The sequence below is a fragment of the Cydia amplana genome, chromosome 23 (genome assembly GCF_948474715.1).
Source record: "Cydia amplana chromosome 23, ilCydAmpl1.1, whole genome shotgun sequence".
Classification (NCBI taxonomy): domain Eukaryota; kingdom Metazoa; phylum Arthropoda; class Insecta; order Lepidoptera; family Tortricidae; genus Cydia; species Cydia amplana.
This window is the reverse complement of record NC_086091.1, coordinates 6,572,491-6,599,621: the sequence shown is the minus strand read 5'-3', so window position 1 is coordinate 6,599,621 and position 27,131 is coordinate 6,572,491. Positions and strand designations below refer to the sequence as shown.

The 27,131-nt window shown below is 39.4% G+C and overlaps 1 protein-coding gene across 1 annotated transcript; it reads right to left on the bottom strand.

Annotated features, from left to right (window-relative positions):
- Positions 1-4,426: 4,426 nt before the first annotated feature.
- Positions 4,427-22,645, bottom strand: LOC134658868 (neurotrimin-like). Its single transcript, XM_063514538.1, has 13 exons — positions 22,605-22,645; positions 22,112-22,285; positions 18,690-18,847; positions 16,182-16,239; positions 14,943-15,064; positions 14,352-14,493; positions 10,037-10,181; positions 8,957-9,087; positions 7,517-7,621; positions 6,378-6,497; positions 5,740-5,821; positions 5,092-5,144; positions 4,427-4,607 (listed from the first exon to the last, which is right to left on the bottom strand). The coding sequence occupies exons 1-13, from the start codon at positions 22,630-22,632 to the stop codon at positions 4,432-4,434; spliced, it is 1,494 nt and encodes a 497-aa protein (XP_063370608.1). The 5' UTR covers positions 22,633-22,645; the 3' UTR covers positions 4,427-4,431.
- Between the last annotated feature and the right edge of the window lie 4,486 nt (positions 22,646-27,131).

Here is a 27,131-nt window from a genome sequence, read left to right as displayed (position 1 = left end):
ACGCGTTTCTTTAAAGTTAATACAAGAGGTTGTCAGCTTATTCAGTCTTACATTTCTTCTGTCTTCCATGAATTTTAGGTATTCTAGCTTTTGATTGTTAATGCGTTTGTTAGATCTGTTATTAATCTCATTCTACGATCTGTTAAGTAGGTTTTTGAGCTAGTTTTTATAAAGAATTATAGATCTTTATAAAAACTAGTTATATTTGTCAAATATGAGAGTAAACGAAGTGGAAATTCTATTTGAACATGTTACATATCTATGATGCTTACATGAAAACCATAGTATTCTATTTTCCAGAGCTGCATATTAAAATAATAAATAATATGTATACGATAGTGATATAATCAAGCTTTTCAATCTCGTACCTCACTTAGGCCACTCAGCAAGATCCGTGGCCTAAACATGGTACTCGACTGAAAAACTCATTACATCACGATTGTATAATATACTAATACTTTACACAAAACTTTGCTATCTGAAACATATGTATATTCTAAAATATTTTTACCGACTTGACAATTTTCTTTAATACATATTTTGTATCAATTAGAATTATTCAAACTACGGGTAGTTACCTATAGTCTGTGTCAAAATGGATACTTTTTGACATTTGAGTGACCCATTTATCACGGACTATATAATAAAAACCGCGTTTTACGTCAAGTTGTATTCTTTGCAAAAATCTTTGATATTTAATTAAGATAAATATTGGTTAATATTCGATACTACAGTCAAGTTCATAAATATGTATAATTTTTTTCACCTTATTGCAATGGATTAAGGTGAAAAAATGTATACATATTTATGAACTCGGCTGTGCCTTAAGAATAAGGAGTATCGAATTGATCGATGCATTTCCATCGGGCGTGTCAAATCATTATTATTGATGTTAATCAGTAATGCTGTCATTAATAATACTGATGGGAGTGAGTCGAATGTAATGTCACTTTAACAACAGATTATTCGTGTTAAAATAAGACTTTGTCTATGGTCGCCATTTTAGGCAACGCTGTAACAATCATCCTAGATAGAGCATTCTGTCTCTTACAGTGAGAAAGCTATATCAAGGAAGATTGGTCTTTATAATACATGTATAAATGGTAGTAACTGACAACCAGAATATCTTGGGTTGCCAGTTTTGCCATGTGACGCTAGCGCCACCCCATACACTGTCAATTTTATTGCGCAATTTCAGATAACCCCTAGATGTTTGGATACCTGAGATTGCAAAAAAATGTACCAATTTCAACCAAAAGGGTATTTATTGTCGCTTGTCAGTAAGGCGCTATTTCCAAGTAGTTTTAATTTGAAATTCAACCTTATCGACAACCGACAATGTGGTACCTTTTGGTTGAAAACGTCACACATGATTTGTCTATGGGATACCTAACGCTAGCGTGTACAAAGTTGTCTGTGCAGCTGACCAAGGCGACTTCTGTAACATTTGATAAGGAAAATGCATTTGGCCAACAGTACGTATAACTTTGTACGAATTTTTCAAGAAATATTAATGTTTTGTCGGAGTTAAAAGTAAATCGTATATTAAGGTACCTAATGTATTTTAAAGTAATCGCGCATTTTCAATTATTTCAGTACGAATAAAGAATCTAGTCTTCAAATTTTTTAATGCCTTTTCTGAACTATATTTTCATTCGTTTGACAATCTTATTCCGTTAAAAAATGACCAACTTTTTTGTATATTTATATAATAGGATTATTACACGGTCGAGTTGTAAATCGCGTTGCAGTCGCTCTTTGGTAACTACAAAAAAACATGAGAAATTCAATAAAAAAAATAGTTGAAAAAATTTAAGATTTTGGTGTTTCACGGTACGATGGGCTCAATCGTGGGGTGCCGAAATCCTTAGATTTTATTGCGTTCGCGATATGACTTAGTGATTGTCTAATCGCGACCGCGAACTTGCCAGGACCGATTAAATAATATTACAATAAATATACAGAGTGAAATAAATATGGTGTCCGAAGTGAGACTTTTCGCAAAATTACATCTCGACATTCTAATCGTTATTCCGCATAATTTTTTAAATATGATATCGTAATGTAAGTAAATGTATTAAGTGTTTAATATTACACTAAGAATATTTTAATTGTTTTTTTAAATATTAACAATGTCTCGTAAGTTTGGAAATTTCTTAGCTAGAAATAAAAAGAGACTTTACTATAGTTAATTTAATTTCTTTAAGGATAAATTATAATAAATGAATGTTTTAGTGTTTTATCGATTGTAAGCATGACACATTTGAATATAAACCAAAGTTTAAGTATGTGAAAATTCGTAAACAACCTAAATGGTTCATATGAATATAAATGTAATTGAAATAATGAAATAAATAATCGTAAATACTAATGCATTTTCAATCATTTTTTTTAATTTATTATCATATATTTATTTACTTAGTTACTATTTATTCTAAAAGTTCACACTAACCATTAGGGCCACTTGCACCAACCCTCTACCCGGGGTTAAGTGGTTAAACCGTTGTACTGGTAACCATGGTAACTCCAGGTTTAACCGGTTAACCCCGGGTTAGTGGAATGGTGCAAGTGGCTAAGACAGGTTTATCTCACTAAATGAAGAATAAGTAGCATACCTATTGATAGGTTCTCAATTTAGCGATACTAGTATTTTCTAATGTTTGTGTGGCAAAGGTATAACACATTTTTTACTTCACTAATTTTATTGTGAAAATAGTTTTTAATTAAACCTTACATTTACAACTAATCTTAAGCCTATTAAATATATTTAATTTTCAAGAAGGAACATATTTTTAGAATTTGAAACAAATTAATGGGGTTTACAGGTCAAAGTATTCAGCAGATGGCGCCAGCATAGCTTGCCCTGTCAATCCTTAGAATTAAGTATGTAATTTTTTTGTTCTTTTAATGGAATTGTATGCCCTGGATGCCAGCCCTTTAAGCCAAATCTCATAGAAAAGTCAAGCTATGATGGCGCCATCTATGCAAACCTTTGACAGTTGCCAACCCCATTGCATCCTATCGCTTGTGGTTACATTTACTTAGTGAGAAATAAAAAGTTATGACCTTAGTGCCCTCTGTAGTGAGAAACGGGCAGTTTTTAATTCCATATAATGCCCTTTGCCTTCAGTTTCAGTAAAATCTACCAATCTCTTTAAAGCTTAAGGAAGTCACAAAAAACAAAGTAAAATCTAAGTAACGCTCTCAATTTAGTACGAAAACGAATATTAGAAATAGAGTCATAATACAGGGTGGTCCAAACAGACGTACGTCCAAAAAGTTTTTTTTAGATTCCTCACATCGTATACGGGCCTATAAGCTATACTAGCTAACCCCAAAAGGATTATGTTACAAAAAGAAACATTCAAAAAAGTTCAATAGTTTTTTTTTATTATAAATTAATTGGTTCACCTAGGAATTTCTTAACAAAAGTTAAAACTTTAAAAATTCATAACTCGAAAATTACGAAAAATCGGCTAACATACATGGGGTATTCGATAGCCCACGATGTGAAGAATCAAAAAAAAAATTGAACTATGTTTGCACCACCCCGTATAATAGATAGGTACCTCTACATATAATTATTATGATCATGTTACTTTTAGTAAATTGTTCATGAATTAAAATTAAAATGTAAATAATGCATGCATTCGTATCCGTTAATTCTTTTTTTTATAATGTACCGATATTAAGGAATAAATGGCTTTTTTATTTTTATTTTTTATTTTACTTTTAGGGGCATGGCCAAGTTTCGTATTATTTCAACATGTCGCATTAAAATGAGAGTAACTTAACTTGCGACTCTTAGAAAGACAATAATCCGATCTGTAATGAGCAAGTAGCAGTTTCTAATTCTTAAACTGCATAACCTAATGCCAAAGACTAAGAGTGTATAGAGAGTTACTACTGTCATGGTAAATTACGTAGCCAGTGGCTACTAGCCACAGTAAATTTACTGCCATCTTTCGACAGCAGATTAAAACTGTTAAAACGCCATATTTGACTTCTACCCTACTAACACGTCTACCCGATAGTAGGCTAAAGGTTATGGCGCCATCTCTCGAAAATATTGCAGGGAGTGTGGCTACATAATTTATTTTGACCATAGAGAAATATAGTAAGACAAGAGTGCTCACACCATACATCAGTTCAGACTATTAATTTCAGTGTCTACATCTATACTGCATCAGTACTGCTACTTGACAATAGATGTAGCACCGACCGGAAAGTCTTATCTCAACAGCATAAAACTTTCCGGTCGGTGCTACATCTATTGTCAAGTAGCAGTACTGATAGTTCCGCTACTCGATGCTAAATGCTAATAGTCTTTTTGGTACTAAAACTAATGTATGGAGTGAGCACTCTATGTTTTTTTTTTCTGTATGCTTTGACAACCCGCCTCTATTTCAAATTCTCTTTGCTAATGCTTTATCAAAATGTACCAATCACAATGAAGTTTACGATAGAAATCAAAATGGCCGCCGGTTGAACCGTCGACCCGGCGCCGTAGGTCACCATCGCTTGCGTCAGGTTGTGCGCTTCCTTCGGGTCTTCTAGGATTATTGGGTAGTCGTTGTAATCGTGGGTCACTGGAGAGTAGTTGCCCGCTGAAGCAATCAGTATTCAGTCATTTATTGCTTTCACAAGTTTCACAACACTTGAAAACTACATAAAGAGAGCCACTGATTAACAGTCCGCCGGACGGTATTGGCCTGTCAGTAATAGTTAGTAACTGTCACAAATAGTTGACAGTTCCGAACAACTGACAGGCCGATACCGTCCGGCGGACTGTTAATCAATGGGCCCCTTAAGACGGTACATGGATTATTCTGCGATTATTCCCCGTCAAAAAGAGAATTTTAAGAGAAAAACATATAAGTCGGTAAGGTAAACGTACTAGTGCTCGACATGCTAATGCCCAATAGATGACACCCTGCTGTGACCTCTATTGCCAATGACTTAAGTTTCAAGATGACATGTAGGTACTGGGACGCGTACATGTATTCCTTACTCAAAATATAAAAAAACAAATGTAGTGAAAATAAACGTTTAGTATTAGCATGTATTAGTAACGTAAATATTTGAACTTACCTCCAGGTTCAGTCGCAAAATGCAAGATCGACGATGGTTTACTCCACCCGAAACTGAAAAATAATAATTTGTATGCTACTGAAAGTGTTTGAAATAATATAATTTCCGTAAAACCACAGAAGGAGAAATCAAAAAGACTGTCAGTATTTATACAAAGTCGCGTTTCTTCAATGTTCAGTGCCATCTATTGAGTCAAATTAGAGTTATTGTGACCAGAGGTCTAAACGCCGCCCCGAACAAAATGCAAAGAATTGAGATCTGCTTCAAAATAACTAGTAGGAGTAAAAATAAAAAGGTACCAGGTTAAAAATCTAATGTGTTAGAATCGGGCTAAGTTAACTTTGCATACAATACATCAACTTAGTTTTTATGTTGCTGGATTCGTCAATCTATGCGTCCAAAGATAAAACGGCCGTTTTTGTTTTGAGTTCACAGATCGATGAATCCAGCAACATAAAAACTAGTTTGATGTATTCAAAAGGTATTTTAATACAAGATACAGTACGTAGCGGCGTCCTTTTTTTCAATATCTTTCATTAAATTTAAATAATCACGATTATTTAGCAGTGGCGCTAGTGTGCACGTTGATGGGCTCTTAATTACCGGACATCCTGTATAATTTAGTGTGGAAGTTTTATGGATATGTACCTGTTTCTTGACGTGACTATTGCTTCGTAGACGGTAGAGGGCGTGAGGCCTCTCACTGTGTAAGTGGCACTATGAATTGGCCCTGGAAATACGCAAAACGAGAATATAGGAACTCCTTGAGGTGATTATTTAATAAAGACCGTGAGCGTTGGAGGGTTCACTAAATTGTGGAATGAATTAAAATCTCAAACATGACAAGTAACTCCACACACTTCACGCATAGAGAAATATAGTCAGACAAAAGTACGTGCTCACTCCATACATCAGTGTTGGTACCAAAAAGACTATTAATTTCAGTGTCTACATCTAGCATCGAGTACTGAGCAATCTATGTATTTTTTTTCTATGCTCTGTATGCTACACGCCAATAAGTGATGACGACTCCGAACACTAGATGGCGTTAAGTGTCACAGAGAAGCACACTTCTTATGTCATAACATAACGACATCTATAAGTCTTTATTGAACGGTACAGACGCCTACAGCCAAAATTTAAAAATCGAAAATCGTTATCTGCCTCTATCGCTCGAATATACAAGAGACTAGAGTCTGTGCGGGAAGAGAAGAGTCGTGGAATGTATGAGGCCCAATACATTCCACGACTCTTCTCTTTCCGCACAGACTCTAATTGAAACGTACCGTCACTGGAGTCACCTGGTACGATGATCTTGTGCCAGAGATTGGTCGGGGACTGCGTAGTGAAGCTGTCGGGCTCGGTGGCCAGACGGCCGTAGTATGGCCGCAGCCATAGGTTGTATTCTGTGAAAAATATAGTTTGAATCACATACAGTATGTAACTGAACGAAAAGTGATTACTCAAACCCGTTAATGTTTAGGTCATACTTAGCAACTTTTACTATGGGACCAACCCCGAAAACGCGGAAAAAAAATTGGATGTTTCATACATTTTGCTGGTCTGATGTTGAAATTTCCTATGGGCATAGAGAAATATAGTAAGACAAGAGTGCTCACTCCATACATAAGTTCAGACTATTAATTTCTTTGTCTACATCGAGCATCGAGTAGCGGAACTATCAGTACTGCTACTTGACAACAGATGTAGCACCGACCGGAAAGTCTTATCTCAACAGCATATGACTTTCCGGTCGGTGCTACATCTATTGTCAAGTAGCAGTACTGATAGTTCCGCTACTCGATGCTAGATGCTAATAGTCTTTTTGGTACTAAAGCTGATGTATGGAGTGAGCACTCTATGTATTTTTTTCTCTATGCTATGGGAGAGTAAATATTTTTCGCGATTTCGGGGTTGGTCGTAACCTAACCTAACCTAAACATTAACAGGTTTCAGTAATTGCTTTTCGTTTAGTTACATACTGTATCATCAATATCATCATCTTCCTCGCTTTGTCCCGGCATTTTGCCACGGCTCATGGGAGCCTGGGGTCCGCTTGGCAACTAATCCCAGTAATTGGCGTGGGCACTAGTTTTTACGAAAGCGACTTCAGTTCAGTTACATACTGTATAATAGACAAAAACTGTGATTTATTCAATCACATTTATTCATTCAGAATAGGTTTAGGTTTAAAGACATTTATTCTCATAAAGACAATACATCACTGACATGAGAACATATTTAAAATACATATTTACATCTATTTTTTCGTCGTCGCAGCATAACAAAATTAAAATAGGTACGTACATATTTATTAGGTTTAACTGAATAACACAGTTATTCTGAATGTCACTCTCGTTGCCGGAACCGTTGTGATTAAAATTTGAAGGGAGTTCCTTAAATCTTACTGGATCAAGTAACTTACCAATGATGTTGGAGTATGAATCGACCTCCCAGATGAGGGTGAATCCGGTGGAGGTGGCCCTGTTCAACGTCGGGTCCACTTTGAAGGAAGCTACGTTCGGGACCCCTGGAAATTGTACCTACGTTGAGATTAGTAGGTATTTCGGTAACGGTTAAGTAGAAGAGAAACCTAGTTTATTTTGCTTGGTCTAGGGAAACAGTATGTAGGGAATCCCTACAAGTGTTTCTCTTCCCCCATGTTTATCTTACCGTAAAATGGGGTGAGTAGGCGCAAAACTGACATTCAAACCTCGATAACATTTTATTTTTACATATGCAAACTGAATGGTGTATATAATAAGTGTTCCGGACGTTTGTATTTTAGTTTTTATTTTATTTTGGGTAGTTCAATTTCATAACTTTGACGATAAACAGGAAAACCCACCTCACCCCGTAGTCCCTCGTATTTGGGGTGAGTTGGGTTTTCATACAAAGGTGATTTTGGAAGATTGTTTGATCGATTTTTTTTTATTATGAGTATTACTATAGCTCCATTTTAAATTGGAATACATAATTTTTGTAGCAGTAGCCTTAAAAATCCATCTCACCCCCCTTTCAACCCTTCTCTCCCCATTCATAACCCAACTCTCCCCGCGAATCCTACTCACCTCATTTTACGGTACCCGATCTAACCTGAATCTTAAATTTGTAAAATTTCAAGTTATTAAAGAGCGCATAAGTAAGTGTTTTTTCCTAATTGTTGTATAAAATTCGATTTTGATTTTTAATTTGTATGTATTTAGGTATTATAGAGACTATAGCCTAAAAGGGGTTTCGTTGGAAAGCCGGACGGATTTCAAACTAGGAGTCCTAATACCGTAGCGTCTCGTGAAGTATTACGAACAATACGAACGTACGAACAAGTTTTGTGAAACTTATGTAATTTAGAAATTTATTTGCTACGAGTTGCTTTTTGGTGGAGGAATATAACGTGAGGAAACGAAAACATGTTCCAAAAGGCCTAGTTCTCTTTTGGATTGGATGGTCAAAAAAGAAGACGTTTTTGTAAAAACCGGCTAAGTGCGAGTCGGACTCGCGCACGGAGGGTTCCGCACCATCAACAAAAAATAGAGCAAAACAAGCAAAAAAACGGTCACCCATCCAAGTACTGACCCCGCCCGACGTTGCTTAACTTCGGTCAAAAATCACGTCTGTTGTATGGGAGCCCCACTTAAATCTTTATTTTATTCTGTTTTTAGTATTTGTTGTTATAGCGGCAACAGAAATACATCATCTGTGAAAATTTCAACTGTCTAGCTATCACGGTTCGTGAGATACAGCCTGGTGACAGACGGACGGACGGACGGACGGACAGCGGAGTCTTAGTAATTAGGGTCCCGTTTTTACCCTTTGGGTACGGAACCCTAATAAAAACTAGTGCATACGCATATGGGTCACTTGCCTGTGAGTTTGAAGGAGACGTCGGCCATGCCGAGCGCGTTTTCTGCTCGGAAGGTGTAGTTCCCCAGGTCTCTGGCCTGGACTCGACGGAATATAAGCTGGTGCACGTTGTCCTTAACCACCCTGTGTATCCTGCGTGAGGAGGATTCATATGTTATCAAAGAAAATAGATAAGTAGTACTTATACAGGGGTCCTGTCATAATCAGAGATCGGACAAATTTGCGACATTGCTCGCAATAATGTGGACAAGACTCCGAAATTGATTAAATAATTAATCATTTAATTATTTTAATTAAATTTTTACTTGAGATTTAATTTTGTTCCCTCGTCAATAAATAGCACTTAAATATATTATTGATATAAAAAAATGAGTACCTACAGAAAATTTGGAAAACATACTGATTAATTTCTTTAATAAATTTACATTATAAGAAATCTTTGTGTTTTTTATTGATTAGGAATCAAAATTAAACCTCAGGTAAGAAATTAATTAAATGATTAATTATTTAATCAATTTTGGAGCCATGTCCACATTATTGCGAGCAATGTCGCAAATTTGTCCGATCTCTGGTCATAATACATTTTGTAGTCACAGTATATTTACTGCCATCTATCGAGACACGATTAAACTCAAAATGAAAATGTATAACACTATAAAAATAATGTACATTATATGGATAAATAATTTTATTATTTTTATATCATTTCGACCTATATGTTCTTTCACTGATACCTATGTGCTTAATTGGTAAATATAAAACTGTGTCATCAACGCCACCTAGCCGAGCATAGACCAAAGGTGTGTGTGCATCTTATTCATAATTTATGTACAAATTCAATGATGCACCATTACATCTGGCATTGAGTGAGACTGCCCGAGTTCCGGAGCGGAATATCTCGACCTCAAGCTTAAGTTATTAATGTTATTATACCATAGGGTACATATACTTGGTCAACCAGATCTTGACAGTAGAAAAAGGCGGCAAATTTGAAAAATGTAGGCGCGAAGGGATATCTTCCCATAGAAAATTTGAATTTCGCGCCTTTTTTTACTGACAAGATTTGGTTAACCAGCTATACCTGTCATCGGTGTGTACGGCGCGCCCGTCCCGATACCACGTAGTTCGCGGCATCGGAGCGGCGAATTCTACCCGCGCCGCTAACGCCGCTCGCAGCCCGACAGCGGTGTGGACGAAACTGCGCACAGCTGACACTACGGGCGCATCTGAGGAAGTAGAGAGCATAATAAACGAAGAGTACGACTGCCCAAAAAAAAACCGGCCAAGTGCGAGTCGGACTCGCGCACGGAGGGTTCCGCACCATCAACAAAAAATAGAGCAAAACAAGCAAAAAAAACGGTCACCCATCCAAGTACTGACCCCGCCCGACGTTGCTTAACTTCGGTCAAAAATCACGTTTGTTGTATGGGAGCCCCACTTAAATCTTTATTTTATTCTGTTTTTAGTATTTGTTGTTATAGCGGCAACAGAAATACATCATCTGTGAAAATTTCAACTGTCTATACTTCTATAGCTATCACGGTTCGTGAGATACAGCCTGGTGACAGACGGTGGACGGACGGACGGACGGACGGACGGACAGCGGAGTCTTAGTAATAGGGTCCCGTTTTTACCCTTTGGGTACGGAACCCTAAAAAGAGTTTTGTTTTTGCCATTTTTATTTATTGTGAACTTTATTGCCACTTTTGTGTTATTTCAACTCAGAATCACGAGCTCTTTCGATCCTAATGGGATAAAAAAAATGTCCCAGAGTTATTTTCCTATTGTGTTACCATTTCCCCATATACTTTGTATGGTGGTAACAAAAAGGACAGACAAGGAAAGACAAGGTTAACAGCAAGTACATCCGATCCCAAACAAACATCATAGATGCACTCGAGTTTGCGCTGAAACAGAAGTGGAGATGGGCCGGCCACATAGGAAGATTGACAGATGACAGATGGACCAACAAAGTCACAAAGTGGCCAGGACCCCATGGCAAAAGGAAGGCGGGAAAACCCATAACAAGATGGTCCAGGGATATCATAGCCACAGCTGGAGAAAATTGGCTAATCAAGGCTAAAGACCGAGAAAGGTGGAAAGATATGGAGGAGGCCTATACCCGACAGGGGTCCTTAATATAGTAAAATAAACAACAATAATAATAGAAAACTTTTATTATGCAAGCTATTTAAGGAAAATTAAAAGGCTTAAAAAAAAAAAACAAAAAAAAAAAAAACAAAAAGGAAAGTTTGAAAAATGTATGGAAATTTTAGGACACTTCTTTTCTCCTATATATAAGGATGAAAAGGATGATCGCGATCCTGACTAGAAATAACACAAAAGTGGCAAAAAATGACACAATATATAAAAATGGCAAAAAATAAAAGAAACGCTCAGCTCCATCATTTGCCACAGCATCTTTGCAGATGATAGTTGCAGCTACTATTAAGAGGTATTTTGAGGAGGTAGTCTAGAGCCTACAACGACTGCGATTACTATATTCTTGCCGCATCGATCACAGATGCCAAATTTAAAACACCTAATACCTAACTTAAAACACATTGATATAGGCTCAGTTAGCTGATTTAGACTTCTCCAGTCAAAAATACGTCAAATCGAAAAAATTACAATAAACTGAATGACTCGAATGTCCGCTGTGGCCACCTCGACCATAACCTTGGGGTGCACGAACAGTGGCCAGCGCGCTTTGCCTTGAATGAATGAATCACCGTGAATGATGACCCGTATGTCGGCTGTAGCCGGGTCTCCGACTCCATTCTCTGCCGTGCAGCGGAACACCCCGGCCAGCAGACGCTCGGCCTTGAATGAATGAATGAATCACCGTGAATGATAACCCGAATGTCGGTTGTAGCCGGGTCTTTGACTCCATTCTCTGCCGTGCAGCGGAAAACCCCGGCCAGCAGCCGGTATTCAGCCTTGAACTTGACGCGGTGCCTGTGCTCTAGTAGCGCCATGACGAATGAATGAATGAATCACCGTGAATGATGACCCGAATGTCGGCTGTAGCCGGGTCTCCGACTCCATTCTCTGCCGTGCAGCGGAACACGCCGGCCAGCAGACGGTGTTCAGCCTTGAACTTGATGCGGTGCCGGTGCTCTAGTAGCGCCATGACGAATGAATGAATGAATCACCGTGAATGATGACCCGAATGTCGGCTGTAGCCGGGTCTCCGACTCCATTCTCTGCCGTGCAGCGGAACACCCCGGCCAGCAGACGGTGTTCAGCCTTGAACTTGATGCGGTGCGCGTGCTCTAGCAGCGCCATGACGAATGAATGAATGAATCACCGTGAATGATGACCCGAATGTCGGCTGTAGCCGGGTCCCCGACTCCATTCTCTGCCGTGCAGCGGAACACCCCGGCCAGCAGGCGGTGTTCAGCCTTGAACTTGACGCGGTGCCTGTGCTCTAGTAGCGCCATGACGAATGAATGAATGAATCACCGTGAATGATGACCCGAATGTCGGCTGTAGCCGGGTCTCCGACTCCATTCTCTGCCGTGCAGCGGAACACGCCGGCCAGCAGACGGTGTTCAGCCTTGAACTTGATGCGGTGCCGGTGCTCTAGTAGCGCCATGACGAATGAATGAATGAATCACCGTGAATGATGACCCGAATGTCGGCTGTAGCCGGGTCTCCGACTCCATTCTCTGCCGTGCAGCGGAACACCCCGGCCAGCAGACGCTCGGCCTTGAATGAATGAATGAATCACCGTGAATGATAACCCGAATGTCGGTTGTAGCCGGGTCTTTGACTCCATTCTCTGCCGTGCAGCGGAAAACCCCGGCCAGCAGCCGGTATTCAGCCTTGAACTTGACGCGGTGCCTGTGCTCTAGTAGCGCCATGACGAATGAATGAATGAATCACCGTGAATGATGACCCGAATGTCGGCTGTAGCCGGGTCTCCGACTCCATTCTCTGCCGTGCAGCGGAACACGCCGGCCAGCAGACGGTGTTCAGCCTTGAACTTGATGCGGTGCCGGTGCTCTAGTAGCGCCATGACGAATGAATGAATGAATCACCGTGAATGATGACCCGAATGTCGGCTGTAGCCGGGTCTCCGACTCCATTCTCTGCCGTGCAGCGGAACACCCCGGCCAGCAGACGGTGTTCAGCCTTGAACTTGATGCGGTGCGCGTGCTCTAGCAGCGCCATGACGAATGAATGAATGAATCACCGTGAATGATGACCCGAATGTCGGCTGTAGCCGGGTCCCCGACTCCATTCTCTGCCGTGCAGCGGAACACCCCGGCCAGCAGGCGGTGTTCAGCCTTGAACTTGACGCGGTGCCTGTGCTCTAGTAGCGCCATGACGAATGAATGAATGAATCACCGTGAATGATGACCCGAATGTCGGCTGTAGCCGGGTCTCCGACTCCATTCTCTGCCGTGCAGCGGAACACGCCGGCCAGCAGACGGTGTTCAGCCTTGAACTTGATGCGGTGCCGGTGCTCTAGTAGCGCCATGACGAATGAATGAATGAATCACCGTGAATGATGACCCGAATGTCGGCTGTAGCCGGGTCTCCGACTCCATTCTCTGCCGTGCAGCGGAACACCCCGGCCAGCAGACGCTCGGCCTTGAATGAATGAATGAATCACCGTGAATGATAACCCGAATGTCGGTTGTAGCCGGGTCTTTGACTCCATTCTCTGCCGTGCAGCGGAAAACCCCGGCCAGCAGCCGGTATTCAGCCTTGAACTTGACGCGGTGCCTGTGCTCTAGTAGCGCCATGACGAATGAATGAATGAATCACCGTGAATGATGACCCGAATGTCGGCTGTAGCCGGGTCTCCGACTCCATTCTCTGCCGTGCAGCGGAACACGCCGGCCAGCAGACGGTGTTCAGCCTTGAACTTGATGCGGTGCCGGTGCTCTAGTAGCGCCATGACGAATGAATGAATGAATCACCGTGAATGATGACCCGAATGTCGGCTGTAGCCGGGTCTCCGACTCCATTCTCTGCCGTGCAGCGGAACACCCCGGCCAGCAGACGGTGTTCAGCCTTGAACTTGATGCGGTGCGCGTGCTCTAGCAGCGCCATGACGAATGAATGAATGAATCACCGTGAATGATGACCCGAATGTCGGCTGTAGCCGGGTCCCCGACTCCATTCTCTGCCGTGCAGCGGAACACCCCGGCCAGCAGGCGGTGTTCAGCCTTGAACTTGACGCGGTGCCTGTGCTCTAGTAGCGCCATGACGAATGAATGAATGAATCACCGTGAATGATGACCCGAATGTCGGCTGTAGCCGGGTCTCCGACTCCATTCTCTGCCGTGCAGCGGAACACCCCGGCCAGCAGACGGTGTTCAGCCTTGAACTTGATGCGGTGCCGGTGCTCTAGCAGCGCCATGGTGAATGAATGAATGAATCACCGTGAATGATGACCCGAATGTCGGCTGTAGCCGGGTCTCCGACTCCATTCTCTGCCGTGCAGCGGAACACCCCGGCCAGCAGACGGTGTTCAGCCTTGAACTTGATGCGGTGCCGGTGCTCTAGCAGCGCCATGGGCTCGCCCTGAGGACACGAGAAGACTGTCAAAATGTGAGCATAGATGAATAAATCAAGGCGACAAATGTCTATACGTAATCGCGTCCAATACTTGCCAATACACAGTTCCATTCCATCTACTGAATGAAAGTTACCTACTCGTAGTTGAGTTATTCTGAGCGGGCTCAGCACGGTTCCATTTTTATCGATCACTTTCGCACTTACATACTTGTTAGAACGTGACAGGCATGGTGACAAACGATAAAAATGCGACCGTGATGCTACTAGGGCAGATCTACAGTACCTATATAACTAGAATCTAGATATAATACATTCTACGAACCGATATTCTGTTTTCAATTATCATAATCTCTGAAAAGACATTGTTGTCTCATGACGTTCAAACGAATCTCAACCGTAGGGTGGTAGACCACATTTTTCGCCGACTGTACCTGCGTATTTATTGATTGACTTACATTCTTCCTCCAAGTAACGTACGGCTGCGGAGTCCCGCTGGCCTCACAGCCGATATCCACGAACTCCCCTTTCTTGACTTCGAGGAACCCGTCCTCTGGTATCGTTCTGATCACAGGCGAAGCTGTTGAGAAAGGTACGTTTATCTTACAATGCGATACAAAGAAATTTAAATGTATATTACCTATATTACTCGTAGATTACAAAGAAATGTAAATATTGGTTGATATTAGACGACTACAGATTAAGATTACGAGTATATTATAAGGATGACTCACGCTAGAACGGTTCGGTACCGGGCAGCGACGGTTGACACTTCAGTTTCCTGTAGAAAGCTTCACGTGATCACCGATTACCGACAAGGACGTCTTAAACTATGCTGGGACCTTGGGCACTCAAGAATTTGGGGCGCTTTTGGACAGTAAAAATATCCTCAAAGTCAATGTTTTGTAGGATTTCACTTTCCATGCACGTAACCCGGTTGCTAACTGTTACTGTCTGTCGCTCGGGCCCCTGAGGATGGGGGCCCTGGGCATGGGCCCCGTGTGCCCTTATGGTAAAGACGGCGATCACCCATCATAGAAAACGAAGTGTCGGAAGCTTCTGTCCGGAGCCGGACCGTTCTAACGCGAGTCATCCCTTACTGCTGCAGCGTTGAAACGGGCGATATCACTGTATCCTTGATAATATATGCCAGCGGTCGGCAACCTTTTAGCAGCCAAGGGCCACATAGTAGTTATCGAAGTTGACGCGGGCCGCACTTTGTTAATATTTATGACTTTATCAGACATTGTCGTTTGTCAATATTACACATCAAATAGCCGGGGAAGCTCGCGGGCCGCAAGTGACAGGTTCACGGGCCGCATGCGGCCCGCGGGCCGCGGGGTGCCGACCGCTGATATATGCTATTGCAATTATAACGTTCAATGCGCCCCTCATCTTGTCAAGGAGATTGACAGTGACACGGCCGCCCTGCCAAATTTCTAATTTTATTATGGATATTATTATAGGCAGACATCGGATTCTAGGAGGCAAAATCAATGACGGGGTAGGGGAGTTCCTATATCGATAAATTAAACTATCGATACTTTTCCCTAATGATAGCCCCCAGCTTTGTTTGTAACTGTATATATATTATTTGTATTGTATTATTTCGGGATCTACTTGTCATGCTACGTCATTAAGTTTTACCCCCAAACCAAAATTCCGATGTCTGATTATAGGTAATTGGTGATACTTACACTGAACTTCAATGGCGTGCGTCTGTTTAATCGGGCCCCATGGTTTAGGACGGATCACCTGTGGACAAAAGGTAATTTTATTAGTATGAATATGTAGGTAGGTATAGATTTAAATATCTCAATTATCTATTTTAGTTATACATAGCATGCGATTTATACGGACCGTGCTCAATTCGTTTAACGATGAAAAATAATGAAAGTTTTGCAAAAGTTTAAATTCTGGCTCTTACTTCCAGGATAGATTTCGGTGATACAAGGTATTATGCAGGAGAGAAGCATAAATATTTATAATACAAAAAAGCCTAAGAAAAAAAATTGTTAATGCAAAAATTATGCTGTTAAACCTACAAACAGCGCTGGATGGTATTTTCTAATTTACATTCTGACTTACAGACACTAACGAATTCCCTTTGTCTTGCCGACATCCTTGGTTAGTCAACGGGTTAGATTAACCCTCAACTGCCGGAAAGGTAACGGAAGAGTTCATTAGTTCGTTTAAGGGCCAATTAAAGACCACCCTATTGTGTGGATTGGTCGTCATTTCTGTACCATTAGAATAACGAGTGTATTGAATTCTGTTGAAAACTTTTGCATCAATCAATCAATTTATCACCATAGATTATCGATTAAGTATATACTAGTTTCCATTAGGTAGATATTACGTCTTAATAACGTAATACCTAGGTATATTTATGCTGCAATAGGTACCTATATACGAGTACCTATCTAAGTAGGTATAGAAATAGTTGTACCAAAATCGCAAGACGGATAAATCACTATTTTTGTTCTTCCTATGTTCTTATCTTTTGGTGTTACCAAAAAAAAAACTGTGTAGGTACGATCCATTTAAGCTGCTATGTATGTTCAAGGTTGATATACTTATTAAGACACCATAGTTTTAAAAAAAAACTGCGTTCATGAACTAAATTTTTAATTTCCCGTTAATGGGGAGAGACAAAAGGCGGCTCGAAAGAGTTCTACAATTGATTAATTGCAGATAATTGGACTAGGGAGCTAACTGACGGCGGAGTGATGGGATAATTCATCGATAGCGACGCATTATACTCGTAAATCTACAAATTAAATGTTTAGATCATCGACACAACATGAATTTATTTTGTTTTGGCATCGGCTATTTGCTGCAAGTCTTGTGAAATATTTAGTTAAGTGTCTATGAAAATATTTTGTTGAAATTCAAAACAAAATAAAAATGAGATAGAAAAATGAGAAGTTAGGTGCATTTCTATGCCTTTATATAGGGTACCGTAAAATGGGGTGAGTAGGGATTGCGAGGGTTTATGTATGAATGGGGAGAGAAGGGATGACAGGGGGATGAGATGGTTTTTAAATGCTACTGCTACCTAAATAATGTATTCTTATTACAAATGGAGCTAGAGTAATATTCATAATACCTATTATACAAAAAATCGATCCAACAATTTTCCAAAATCACCTTTGTATGAAATCCCATCTCACGCTAACTACGAGGGACTACGGGGTGAGGAGGGATTTTGTGTTTATCGTTAAAGTTATGAAATGGAACTACCTATAAAATCATAAAAAAACTAAAATACAAACGGCCGTAACATTTATTAATAAAATTAATTTTGCATAAAATGTAAAAATAAAATGTTATGGAGGTTTGAATGTCAGTTTTCTCCCTACTCACCACGTTTTACGGTAACTTACTTGTTGTGCTTAAAAAGGATACGAGAAACACATTTTCAACTACAGTACCACTACCAGTAGTAGTTGATGAAGCAGTAATAATCTAATCAAAACATATCGATATCGATAAAGCCATCATGTCGGATGAAATCCCTAAGTATAATTGTAAAGCATTGAACAACAAACGAAGGGCGGGCCTACTAATCCCTCTACGTGAGAAACGACTTCTTTACAACTGTAACGATCTTTTGATATCCGCCATATTTAATTCAAAAACCATTATTGTTTGACCTCTATACTCGTAACAAGAGTTTAGAATGGGAGCTCACGGTTACACTAGTTTATAGAGTTGAATAAGGCAAGATTAATCTTATAGTCTCGCGTAGTTCTAACAAGACAGGTTCATTTATTATCAACTTATTATTCGGACTTGCATGACTCATGATAAGTTAATTTATAGTTTGTTACAATTCGGGAATGTTACAAATTGTGATTAATTTTGCTTCAGATTATGCTTTTTTTTAACTTCACGCTGCTTAATACAGCTGCCTTTTTACAGTCGCCATCAGATATATAGGAGCGGCCAAGGAGCTCAAAAATACCTGAACAAACACTTCAACACCTCGACAATAGAGACGTAACGTGTTCAGATATTTGTGAGTGCATTGGCCACTCCGATACCTATATGATGGCGACTGTATAACACCTGCCTCGCAAGTATATTGTGGAGACGTCCCGGTGGTCTCCTGGTGGGGGTTTCGACTGTCTCCTAGCAGGGTTTCGCCTTTGTACCACCAGACCCGGTGATATGTTGATTTGTCAGCGCGGTATAACACCTACCTCGCAAGTATATTGGGCAGTGTCATCTGCAGTAAGGTCGTCGATCTCCAAGCTGTAGTTCGCGTGGAGACGGGTCCTAGGTGGTAGAAGATGGTGGGGGTCTCGACTGTCTCCTAGTAGGGTTTCGCCTTTGTACCACCGGACCCGGATATTGACGTCTGTGGACAAAATAATATACCTATTAACGTACATTTTTCCAAAATCTCATAAATATTATTATTATTGTCCTTTGGACGTTCAATTTCTAATAGTTCCTCAACACTTAATAAGTTAACTCTTTACCGCGTACGAAGCTATATATGGCGGATATGATATTCAACTCTATTTGACAGCTATTAAAGTTCAAATTTAAACAATTTTTTTTTTGAGACCTATCATAATGATGACACAAAATGTATCGAAACGCAGAAAATAAATGCATTTGTTTTGTTATTTTTTTCTATTCATTAAAAATATTGAAATGATCCTGGGGTCCATAATCAAGTTGATGACTTTTATCGAAAAATGCCAATATACTTAGCCAATATGCAGATAAGTAAAAATGTATCTGGATATTTGGGATGACAATGCGAATGAATAGTTACTATCAATAAGTGATCTGTTCCATACATTATTTAAGATTTGAGTGGCAGTTGCCATAACAATTTGTCACTTGGCTCCAAAATATTTCCTGAGGTTAAAATAATAAAATAAAAATACAATAGTGTACCGAATTTCCCGCATACGGATTTGGCTTCATTGACCTTACATACAAAGTGGTCCTAGCATTGATACTTGATCTAACATTCCTTGCGATGGGCAAAGACATCAACCTAAATTGACCCTAGCCCTAATCTGACCCTCGACCCTATTCGTCACCAATAATAATTCTAAATTCAATACATCGCCTTGGCAGGAAGTGTGGATCGCTATCTTTATCTACCAATTGTATGAGATGTATGAGCCACTTGGTGAGAGTCAATTCATGTATGTAAGGAGTGAATGGAGTCCTTTATTGGTGAGACACGTGGCGAGTTTTATTGTACCTATTTTACAAGTTTTTTCATCGTGTTCGTCTGTCTAATGTGTATGTGATGAGTGGGATGAGTGGGGTCCTTTTGTTTCCCATAAAGTTTTAAGAGCCCATCAACGTGCACACTAGCGCCACTGCTAAATAATCGTGATTATTTAAATTTAACGAAATATATTTAAAAAGGGGGCCGCTACGTACTGTACTTGTATTAAAGTACCTTTTGAATACATCAAACTAGTTTCTATGTTGCTGGATTCGTCAATCTATGCATCCAAAGTTAAAACGGCCGTTTTTGTTTTGAGTTCATAGATCGACGAATCCAGGAACATATAATCAAATAACAGCGCCCTCTTGACATGATCATATTGATCATATTACTGGTCAGGTTAAGTTCTTACTAAAAGCTACAAAAAAAAATCCGCGTATTATATGAAAAGTAATTGTTATTGTGACACTTGCAATGCTTAGGTACATTCGTATACGTTGTAATACTTTGTATTTACTTAAGATTTCACCTTTTGTTAATATTATCTATCTGATTAATGTATTTACCTACCTACGTATTTGTTTTCCACAATTGTTCACCTCAGAAGAGCCGTACTATAAACATATAATTTAAGGCTACTTCTCATAGTTAACTGCATAATTGGGACGATGCTTGAAAATAATGGGCAAAGCTTTTATCAAAACAACTTATTTACATTAAGGTCGCCTACACATGACACGATTGACACGATCCGATTAAATTCGTAACTTTTGCATCTCAGCTGTCAGTTTGATGTCTGTTCTAAATAATTGAAAAAATATGTATAAGGTTTAAGTAGTAAGTTTGTAGTAATATTACAGTACTGACTATATAATTGGACGTTATAGTTTCATTTTACGTTACGTAGCTCTTTTGTGGGCAAAGAATCCATCTTCTTTAATTAGATAGGTTTTATCTAATTTAAAAATAATTGAAAGCGCAATTACTTACATGAATTTTCCTCCTTGCCCCATGTACAACAAATAATTATTATTCTACAGAAAACTATAATAACTAAAATGAATAACGCTGTTGTTTAACGCATCGTGTTCGATCGGCCTAATTTAACTCCGACGATTATGTTGTAAAAGTAATCAGCGTAATTCGATATGATTGCTTTAAATGTGTAAGTGTGTGACTATAATCATTAGTTTTTGGAAGTAATTGTAACACTTAGAAATTATTGCAGTCATGAATGAAATAGGTATCTACATAATAAGGTGCTAACTAATTATGTTACCCTGCTGATAGTTTTTTTACTCTTCCTGTAATCTTGGAAACAGTTTACAGTATGTTTTGAATTGTTAGCAAAAAAATGTATTTTATAGTAACAATAACTAAAAAGTTATGTATTTTTTAATGTCGTAAATGGGCCGATTTATATTTTTGTTTTGTTGTCAATCTATTTCGTTAATTTCGATAAAAAGTGGTTGGTTAATTGGTTTGAAGAAATCACAAGTATCACAACTTGTCCCAGAAAAAATGTGTTGTTGTATGTGAGATAAAGAATGAAGTTTTTTAGTCAACCGTTAAGCTAAAATTTAATCTAGTGTGGCACATCTCAGTGTAGGTAATACCTATTGACTTAATTCAACTTTATATCATTAATTCACATAATAGCATTAGGTATATATACCTACATAAACCTATGAATACAATCCTGTTTTGTCAGTCAAAAATTATAATAATGTTGTTCTTAACATAGACAAGCAGTCAGTGTGTCAGTGATCATAAATAATCACCCGTCCATCGATAAAACTGACAGATGTAAAGCACATTTGCATAATAAATGTATCAAAAAGTTTCTATCAGACATTAAAAATAAAAAAGGAACTTTGTAAAAACAACTTTATTATTTTCGTCATAAAGTTAGAAATCAAATTGTGTGTTCAATGTTTGAAAGAATGTTGCATTCGTGTTCGTGCATAGATAATAGGTATTATCTTTTTTAAATATCCTTTCTTCGGCTTTGTAAAGTCGTTCTGTGAATTTTGATTTTAGGATGGTTATGGATATTGGATTAATAAGTTTTACATAGATTAAAGTAGTTAGGTACTAATAATTTGTCATTAGTTCCGATTCTTAATATACCTACGTAATTAAGGGCACGGTGTAAGCTTTAAAAAGAACTTCATACATTTTTAATACATAGGTACCTACAACTAAAAAAATGTCTTATTATTCTTTCTTATTGTATTCTTTCAGTCACCCGGATTTTTTGTACTTATAAAGATTACTATTTTAATTGCTAGTAGGTACCTATAAAAGTAAATTGAATTAGGTGCATTGTTATACAGGTATATTTTGTGCACTTAAGTTTAAATAAATTAATAATAAAATTCTTATTCTACCCGAGTATTTCGTTTCATACCACCCAAAACTAACCTGTGTCATGAATATAGCACGGCAGCAGCACAGAGTCATTCTCATAACTTTTGACAGTCACAGGTATACTCTTGAACACACTGTCACAGTACACAGAACTCAGCGTCAGTAACGCAATCACTATACAGTTTGTTTCCATCTTGTTCAAGAGCCTCTCATTGGATTTAATATTTTCTATAAAATATATGTAATTCACACACAATTATTTTAACAATAAAAATCGTTATTTTTTATGAAATTAAAAATACCTAAACTTTTTGTATAAAAGTAGGTGAAATTACCTAATAAAAAACTATAAATCAGCAAAATTAATATAAAATTCGTCACAATAATCTATTTAACATAAAATTTTTGTATTTTGCTTTATTTAAAAATAATAACCCAGATTTGTAGTGTGCAGTGACTTGTAAAACGGATGTGCAAACATCCTTTTCATCAACACAAAGTAAAAAAGCTTTTGTATCAAGTAATTAAAGTGCATTTTTATTCAAACTGTAAATCATTACGCTCTGGCGCACCATTTGAAAAGAACTTAAAAATTAATCCGGTACAAAAGATAAAGAGTTTTTTTTATATTTGACGCTATGTTAATGAGCCTCAGGTTTTTATGAGGCACTTATGAGGTGATTAGAAAATGTTTCGTCGGTTAAGTTTTTTAAATTGTAAAAAACGAAACATTTACAATCAAAGGTAATTTACTAATTAATCAGTAATATATTGTTGGTATTTTCATATTTCCCTGTGCTTATTTATATATGGTTATAGTTGCGTGAAAAAGTTTTTTATATTCATAGAACTAAAAAAAAAGATTGTCAAAACTAAGGGGAACTATTTTTTTTTACAAGATTGACACAAGAGTTTAGCTATAGCTGGTCAACCAAATCTTGACAGTAGAAAAAGGCGCGAAATTCAAATTTTCTATGGGACAATATCCCTTTGCGCCTACATTTTTCAAATTTGCCGCCTTTTTCTACTGTCAAGATCTGGTTGACCAAGTATATATACGATATAAAGTTAATAAAGTAAATATTTAAGATAAATGTTACACGTGTTTAATTATTAATTACCGTTACAGTTTTTAATACTTTTTTTTAAAGTACTTATATACACTGAATACCATAAAATTTGATTAAATATTTAATTGGACATTCCCATCTAAGGCTAATCTTATCACTTCTAAGTTGGGTGTTAATTCAACATGAACTATTTAATTTCAACTAACTATTTAGTTTATTATGTTTTTAATGTAAAATTACTTCTAACCTATGTTACTAAAATAAATTATTCATTTCAACAAAACACTAAAAACTTTGAATTTACGGTGCGCGCGCGCCGAATGGCGGGAAAACGAACACTGACAGCTGCGCAGTGTCTCGCCGGATCATTGGGACGCCGGGGACACACTGGGCACAGTTAGAGGGGCTACCGCGAAAACCGAAATTCGCAAATTGTGGGGATCTTTCTCTTATTACTCCAATGAAGGCGTAATTGGGTCAATCAACTATTTCTTGTTGTTATTCTGTCCCATTAGCGAGGAGACAATAGTGGTAGCATAGATTGTTAGAAAAAACTGCTGTACCATGTTCTACTAACATGCTCAGTAGATGGAAAGGTCTTATAACTATTAACTACCATAAAATGCAAGTTTGGTTCATTTAAATGCGAAAAACCTAGAACTTTAAGAGTTACTCAGGAGACATTAACCATAGCAACGTGTGACAAGAAAAACTTAATTAGAGTCGGGGAGAAAAATGCCCGCAATTTGCGAACTTCGATTTTCGCGGTTATAGCCCAGGGGGCCTAGCCAAGATGACAATCGTATATCGACAAACACCAAAGGACAAGAAAAAAATGTATTCGGATGACAGGTGCTACGAAAAAAATCTATTGCCGTTTAATATAAACGATTGCTGACAATGATGACAATCATAAAGGTCTGCATGCCTCTCTATCGCATTTTCTTGCATTTTCAAACGATAGAGACAGATAAAAAAATGTCGCTTTCGCTTTTCGCAGTCTAGCCTCTGCTTTCTTCCAGCTGCCTCAGTCATCTGACATCCAGATATTCGATCGGGCAATTTGAAAAAGCACTAAGAGGAAAGTGGATGACTGCTTTTCCATACAAACGTAGTTCCCATTTTCCTCTCGGCAAATTAACATTATAGATAATATTTGTAGGCTAGGTACCTATGTCTATTCGTTTGTTTTCTTCCATTTTATTATTAGGTACTTACTGTGGGATTTCGGCCCACTTGCAACATTCCACTTACCCGGGGTTAACCGGTTAAACCTGGAGTGGCTGGAGTTACCATGGATACCAGTATAATTTGATACTGGCTGGGTTAACGGTTTAACCGCTTAACCCCGGGTTAGTATGGCCACTTGTGGGCATTAGCTTTCAATAATTTGAAACTTGAATTTTCATGCCACGTTACATGTAATTTAAGCATCACTATACATAGTATAAAACAAAGTCGCTTCCCTCTGTCTGTCTGTATGTATAGGTACTTAGATCTTTAAAACTACGCAACGGATTTTGATGCGGTTTTTTTTAATAATAGGTAGAGTGATTCAAGAGGAAGGTTAATGTATAGGCAATTTGTTAACCCGTGCAAAGCCGGGGCGGGTCGCTAGTATCGTTATATCCATCATTATTATATTTATAGTATGTATTTTATAAATATGTGGTAGTTTATATATATTTTATTTATTTATGTAATTTATAAGTATAGTTTGCTTTTTTTTAACTCACTCAATATATTTTCTCTCTCTGCACCAATTGAAGGTATCTCTGTTTGGCCCTATGGTTGACTGGTAGAGAATGCCATTTGGCATTAAGTCCGCCATTTGTACATTGTTGTATATATTTTGTGCAATAAAGTTTAAATAAAATAAATAAATAAATAAAATGAGAGCATACTTAATATCGATTGTATGACGGTGGCTATATAGATTCGTAATGGTTCGTATGACTCTAAGGGTTGGTTGCACTTGCACCAGACTGTTTGACATCGTTAAAGAGCCCTGTCCAGACGAGCTGGGCAAATCGACCGATTTGATCAGGAAAATAATTGGCGCTAATCTCCAATTTAAGATTTATGGTGATATTTGAGCCCTCTAAGTTAAAAAAATGCTCCAAAACGAAAATACTATCGTCACAAATTGGTATTCTTGCGTCCACATTCCACACCCCATTTTATCGGTATAATCGGTCATAATCGGCGAGCCAAATTGGCGTTTGCGTCCGCACGTCCTGATTTGATCGGACAATTTCATCAGATTGGCGAACTCGGTAATAGCTGCGGGAGCAAAGCGACGTCCTTGGTTTAATCGGCCCTGTAAAGAAGCTACGATTCGTAAGCAAGCCGCTTACAGGGCTTGGACCAAGGCCGTAGCTAATAACGATCCGAAAGTTTCTGATGTGAAACGCAAATTAAACGCTGCCTCGAGGTTCAGTAAAAAAGCCATTGCCAGGGCCAAATACGATTTCGTCGGCAGAATTGGTGAGAAACTAGCGGGTTACCCCACTGGGAGTCGCGCGTTCTGGTCGCTCGCCAAAGCTGCCGAGGGAAATTTTTGTCAGTCGTCTCTACCACCACTGCGGAAAGCTGATGGTGATCTGGCCCACAGTGCAAAAGAGAAAGCCGATCTGCTTGGTACTCTTTTTGCCTCGAACTCGACCCTGAACGACGACGGTAGCGCCGTGCCGCCCACCACCCCGCGGTGCGCATACTCATGCCAGAAATTTCATTCACGCAGAGGGATATTCGGCCGGAGTTGCTATCTCTGAACGTCCATAAGTCGAGCGGGCCAGACGGCATACCAGCTCTTGTGCTTAAGCGGTGTGCTCCTGAGTTGTGTCCCGTGTTGGCGCGTCTTTTCACACTCTCTAGCGACAAACGGCATGTTCCATCTTCGTGGAAGACGGCCCTTGTGCACCCTGTGCCTAAAAAGGGCGATAGATCGGACCCATCGAATTACAGGCCTATCGCTATTACCTCCCTTCTCTCCAAGGTCATGGAGCGTATAATTAACGCAAAGCTCCTGAGATACCTAGAAGAACACGATCTGATCAGCGACCACCAGTATGGTTTTCGCCACGGTCGCTCGACTGGTGATCTTCTAGTGTATCTCACACACCGCTGGGCTTCGGCCATTGAGAGTCAAGGCGAGGCATTGGCAGTCAGCCTAGATATAGCGAAGGCATTCGATCGGGTCTGGCATCGGGGTCTCCTGTCGAAGTTACCATGTTATGGATTGCCGGAGGGACTGTGCAAGTGGATCGCTAGCTTTTTGTCCGGCAGACGCATACGAGCTGTAGTAGACGGAAGCTGCTCCGATAGCATGGGCATTAACGCTGGCGTCCCGCAAGGTTCTGTGCTATCCCCAACGCTGTTCTTGCTGCACATCAATGACATGTTGTCTATCGACGACATTCATTGCTATGCGGACGACAGTACTGGGGATGCCTTTTACACAGGCCGTGCCAACATCCCTCGTTCTGTGGTGCTTGAGAGTCGTGAAAAGCTTGTGTCGGACATTGAGAACACTCTATCCAGAGTTTCGGTGTGGGGTCGGGACAATTTAGTCCGATTCAACCCCACCAAGACACAAGTTTGCGCCTTCACCGCTAAGAAAACCCCATTTACTGTGGTCCCACAGTTCCAAGGCACAGCCCTTACCATGTCAGGGAGTATTGGGATCCTTGGTGTCGACATCTCCAGTGACGTCCAATTCCGTAGCCACCTGGAAGGTAAGGCTAAGCTGGCATCGAAAAAACTCGGTGTGCTCAATAAAGCGAGGCGATACTTTACTCCGGGGCAAAGACTGCTGCTTTATAAATCGCAAGTCAGACCCCATATGGAGTACTGCTGTCACCTTTGGGCAGGAGCACCTGGATGCCAGCTTGGACCCTTCGACTCAATCCAAAGGCGCGCTGTACGAATCGTCGATGATCCCAAACTCACAAGCGGTATTGAACCTTTAAGTCTGAGGAGAGACCTTGCCTCCTTATGTGTGT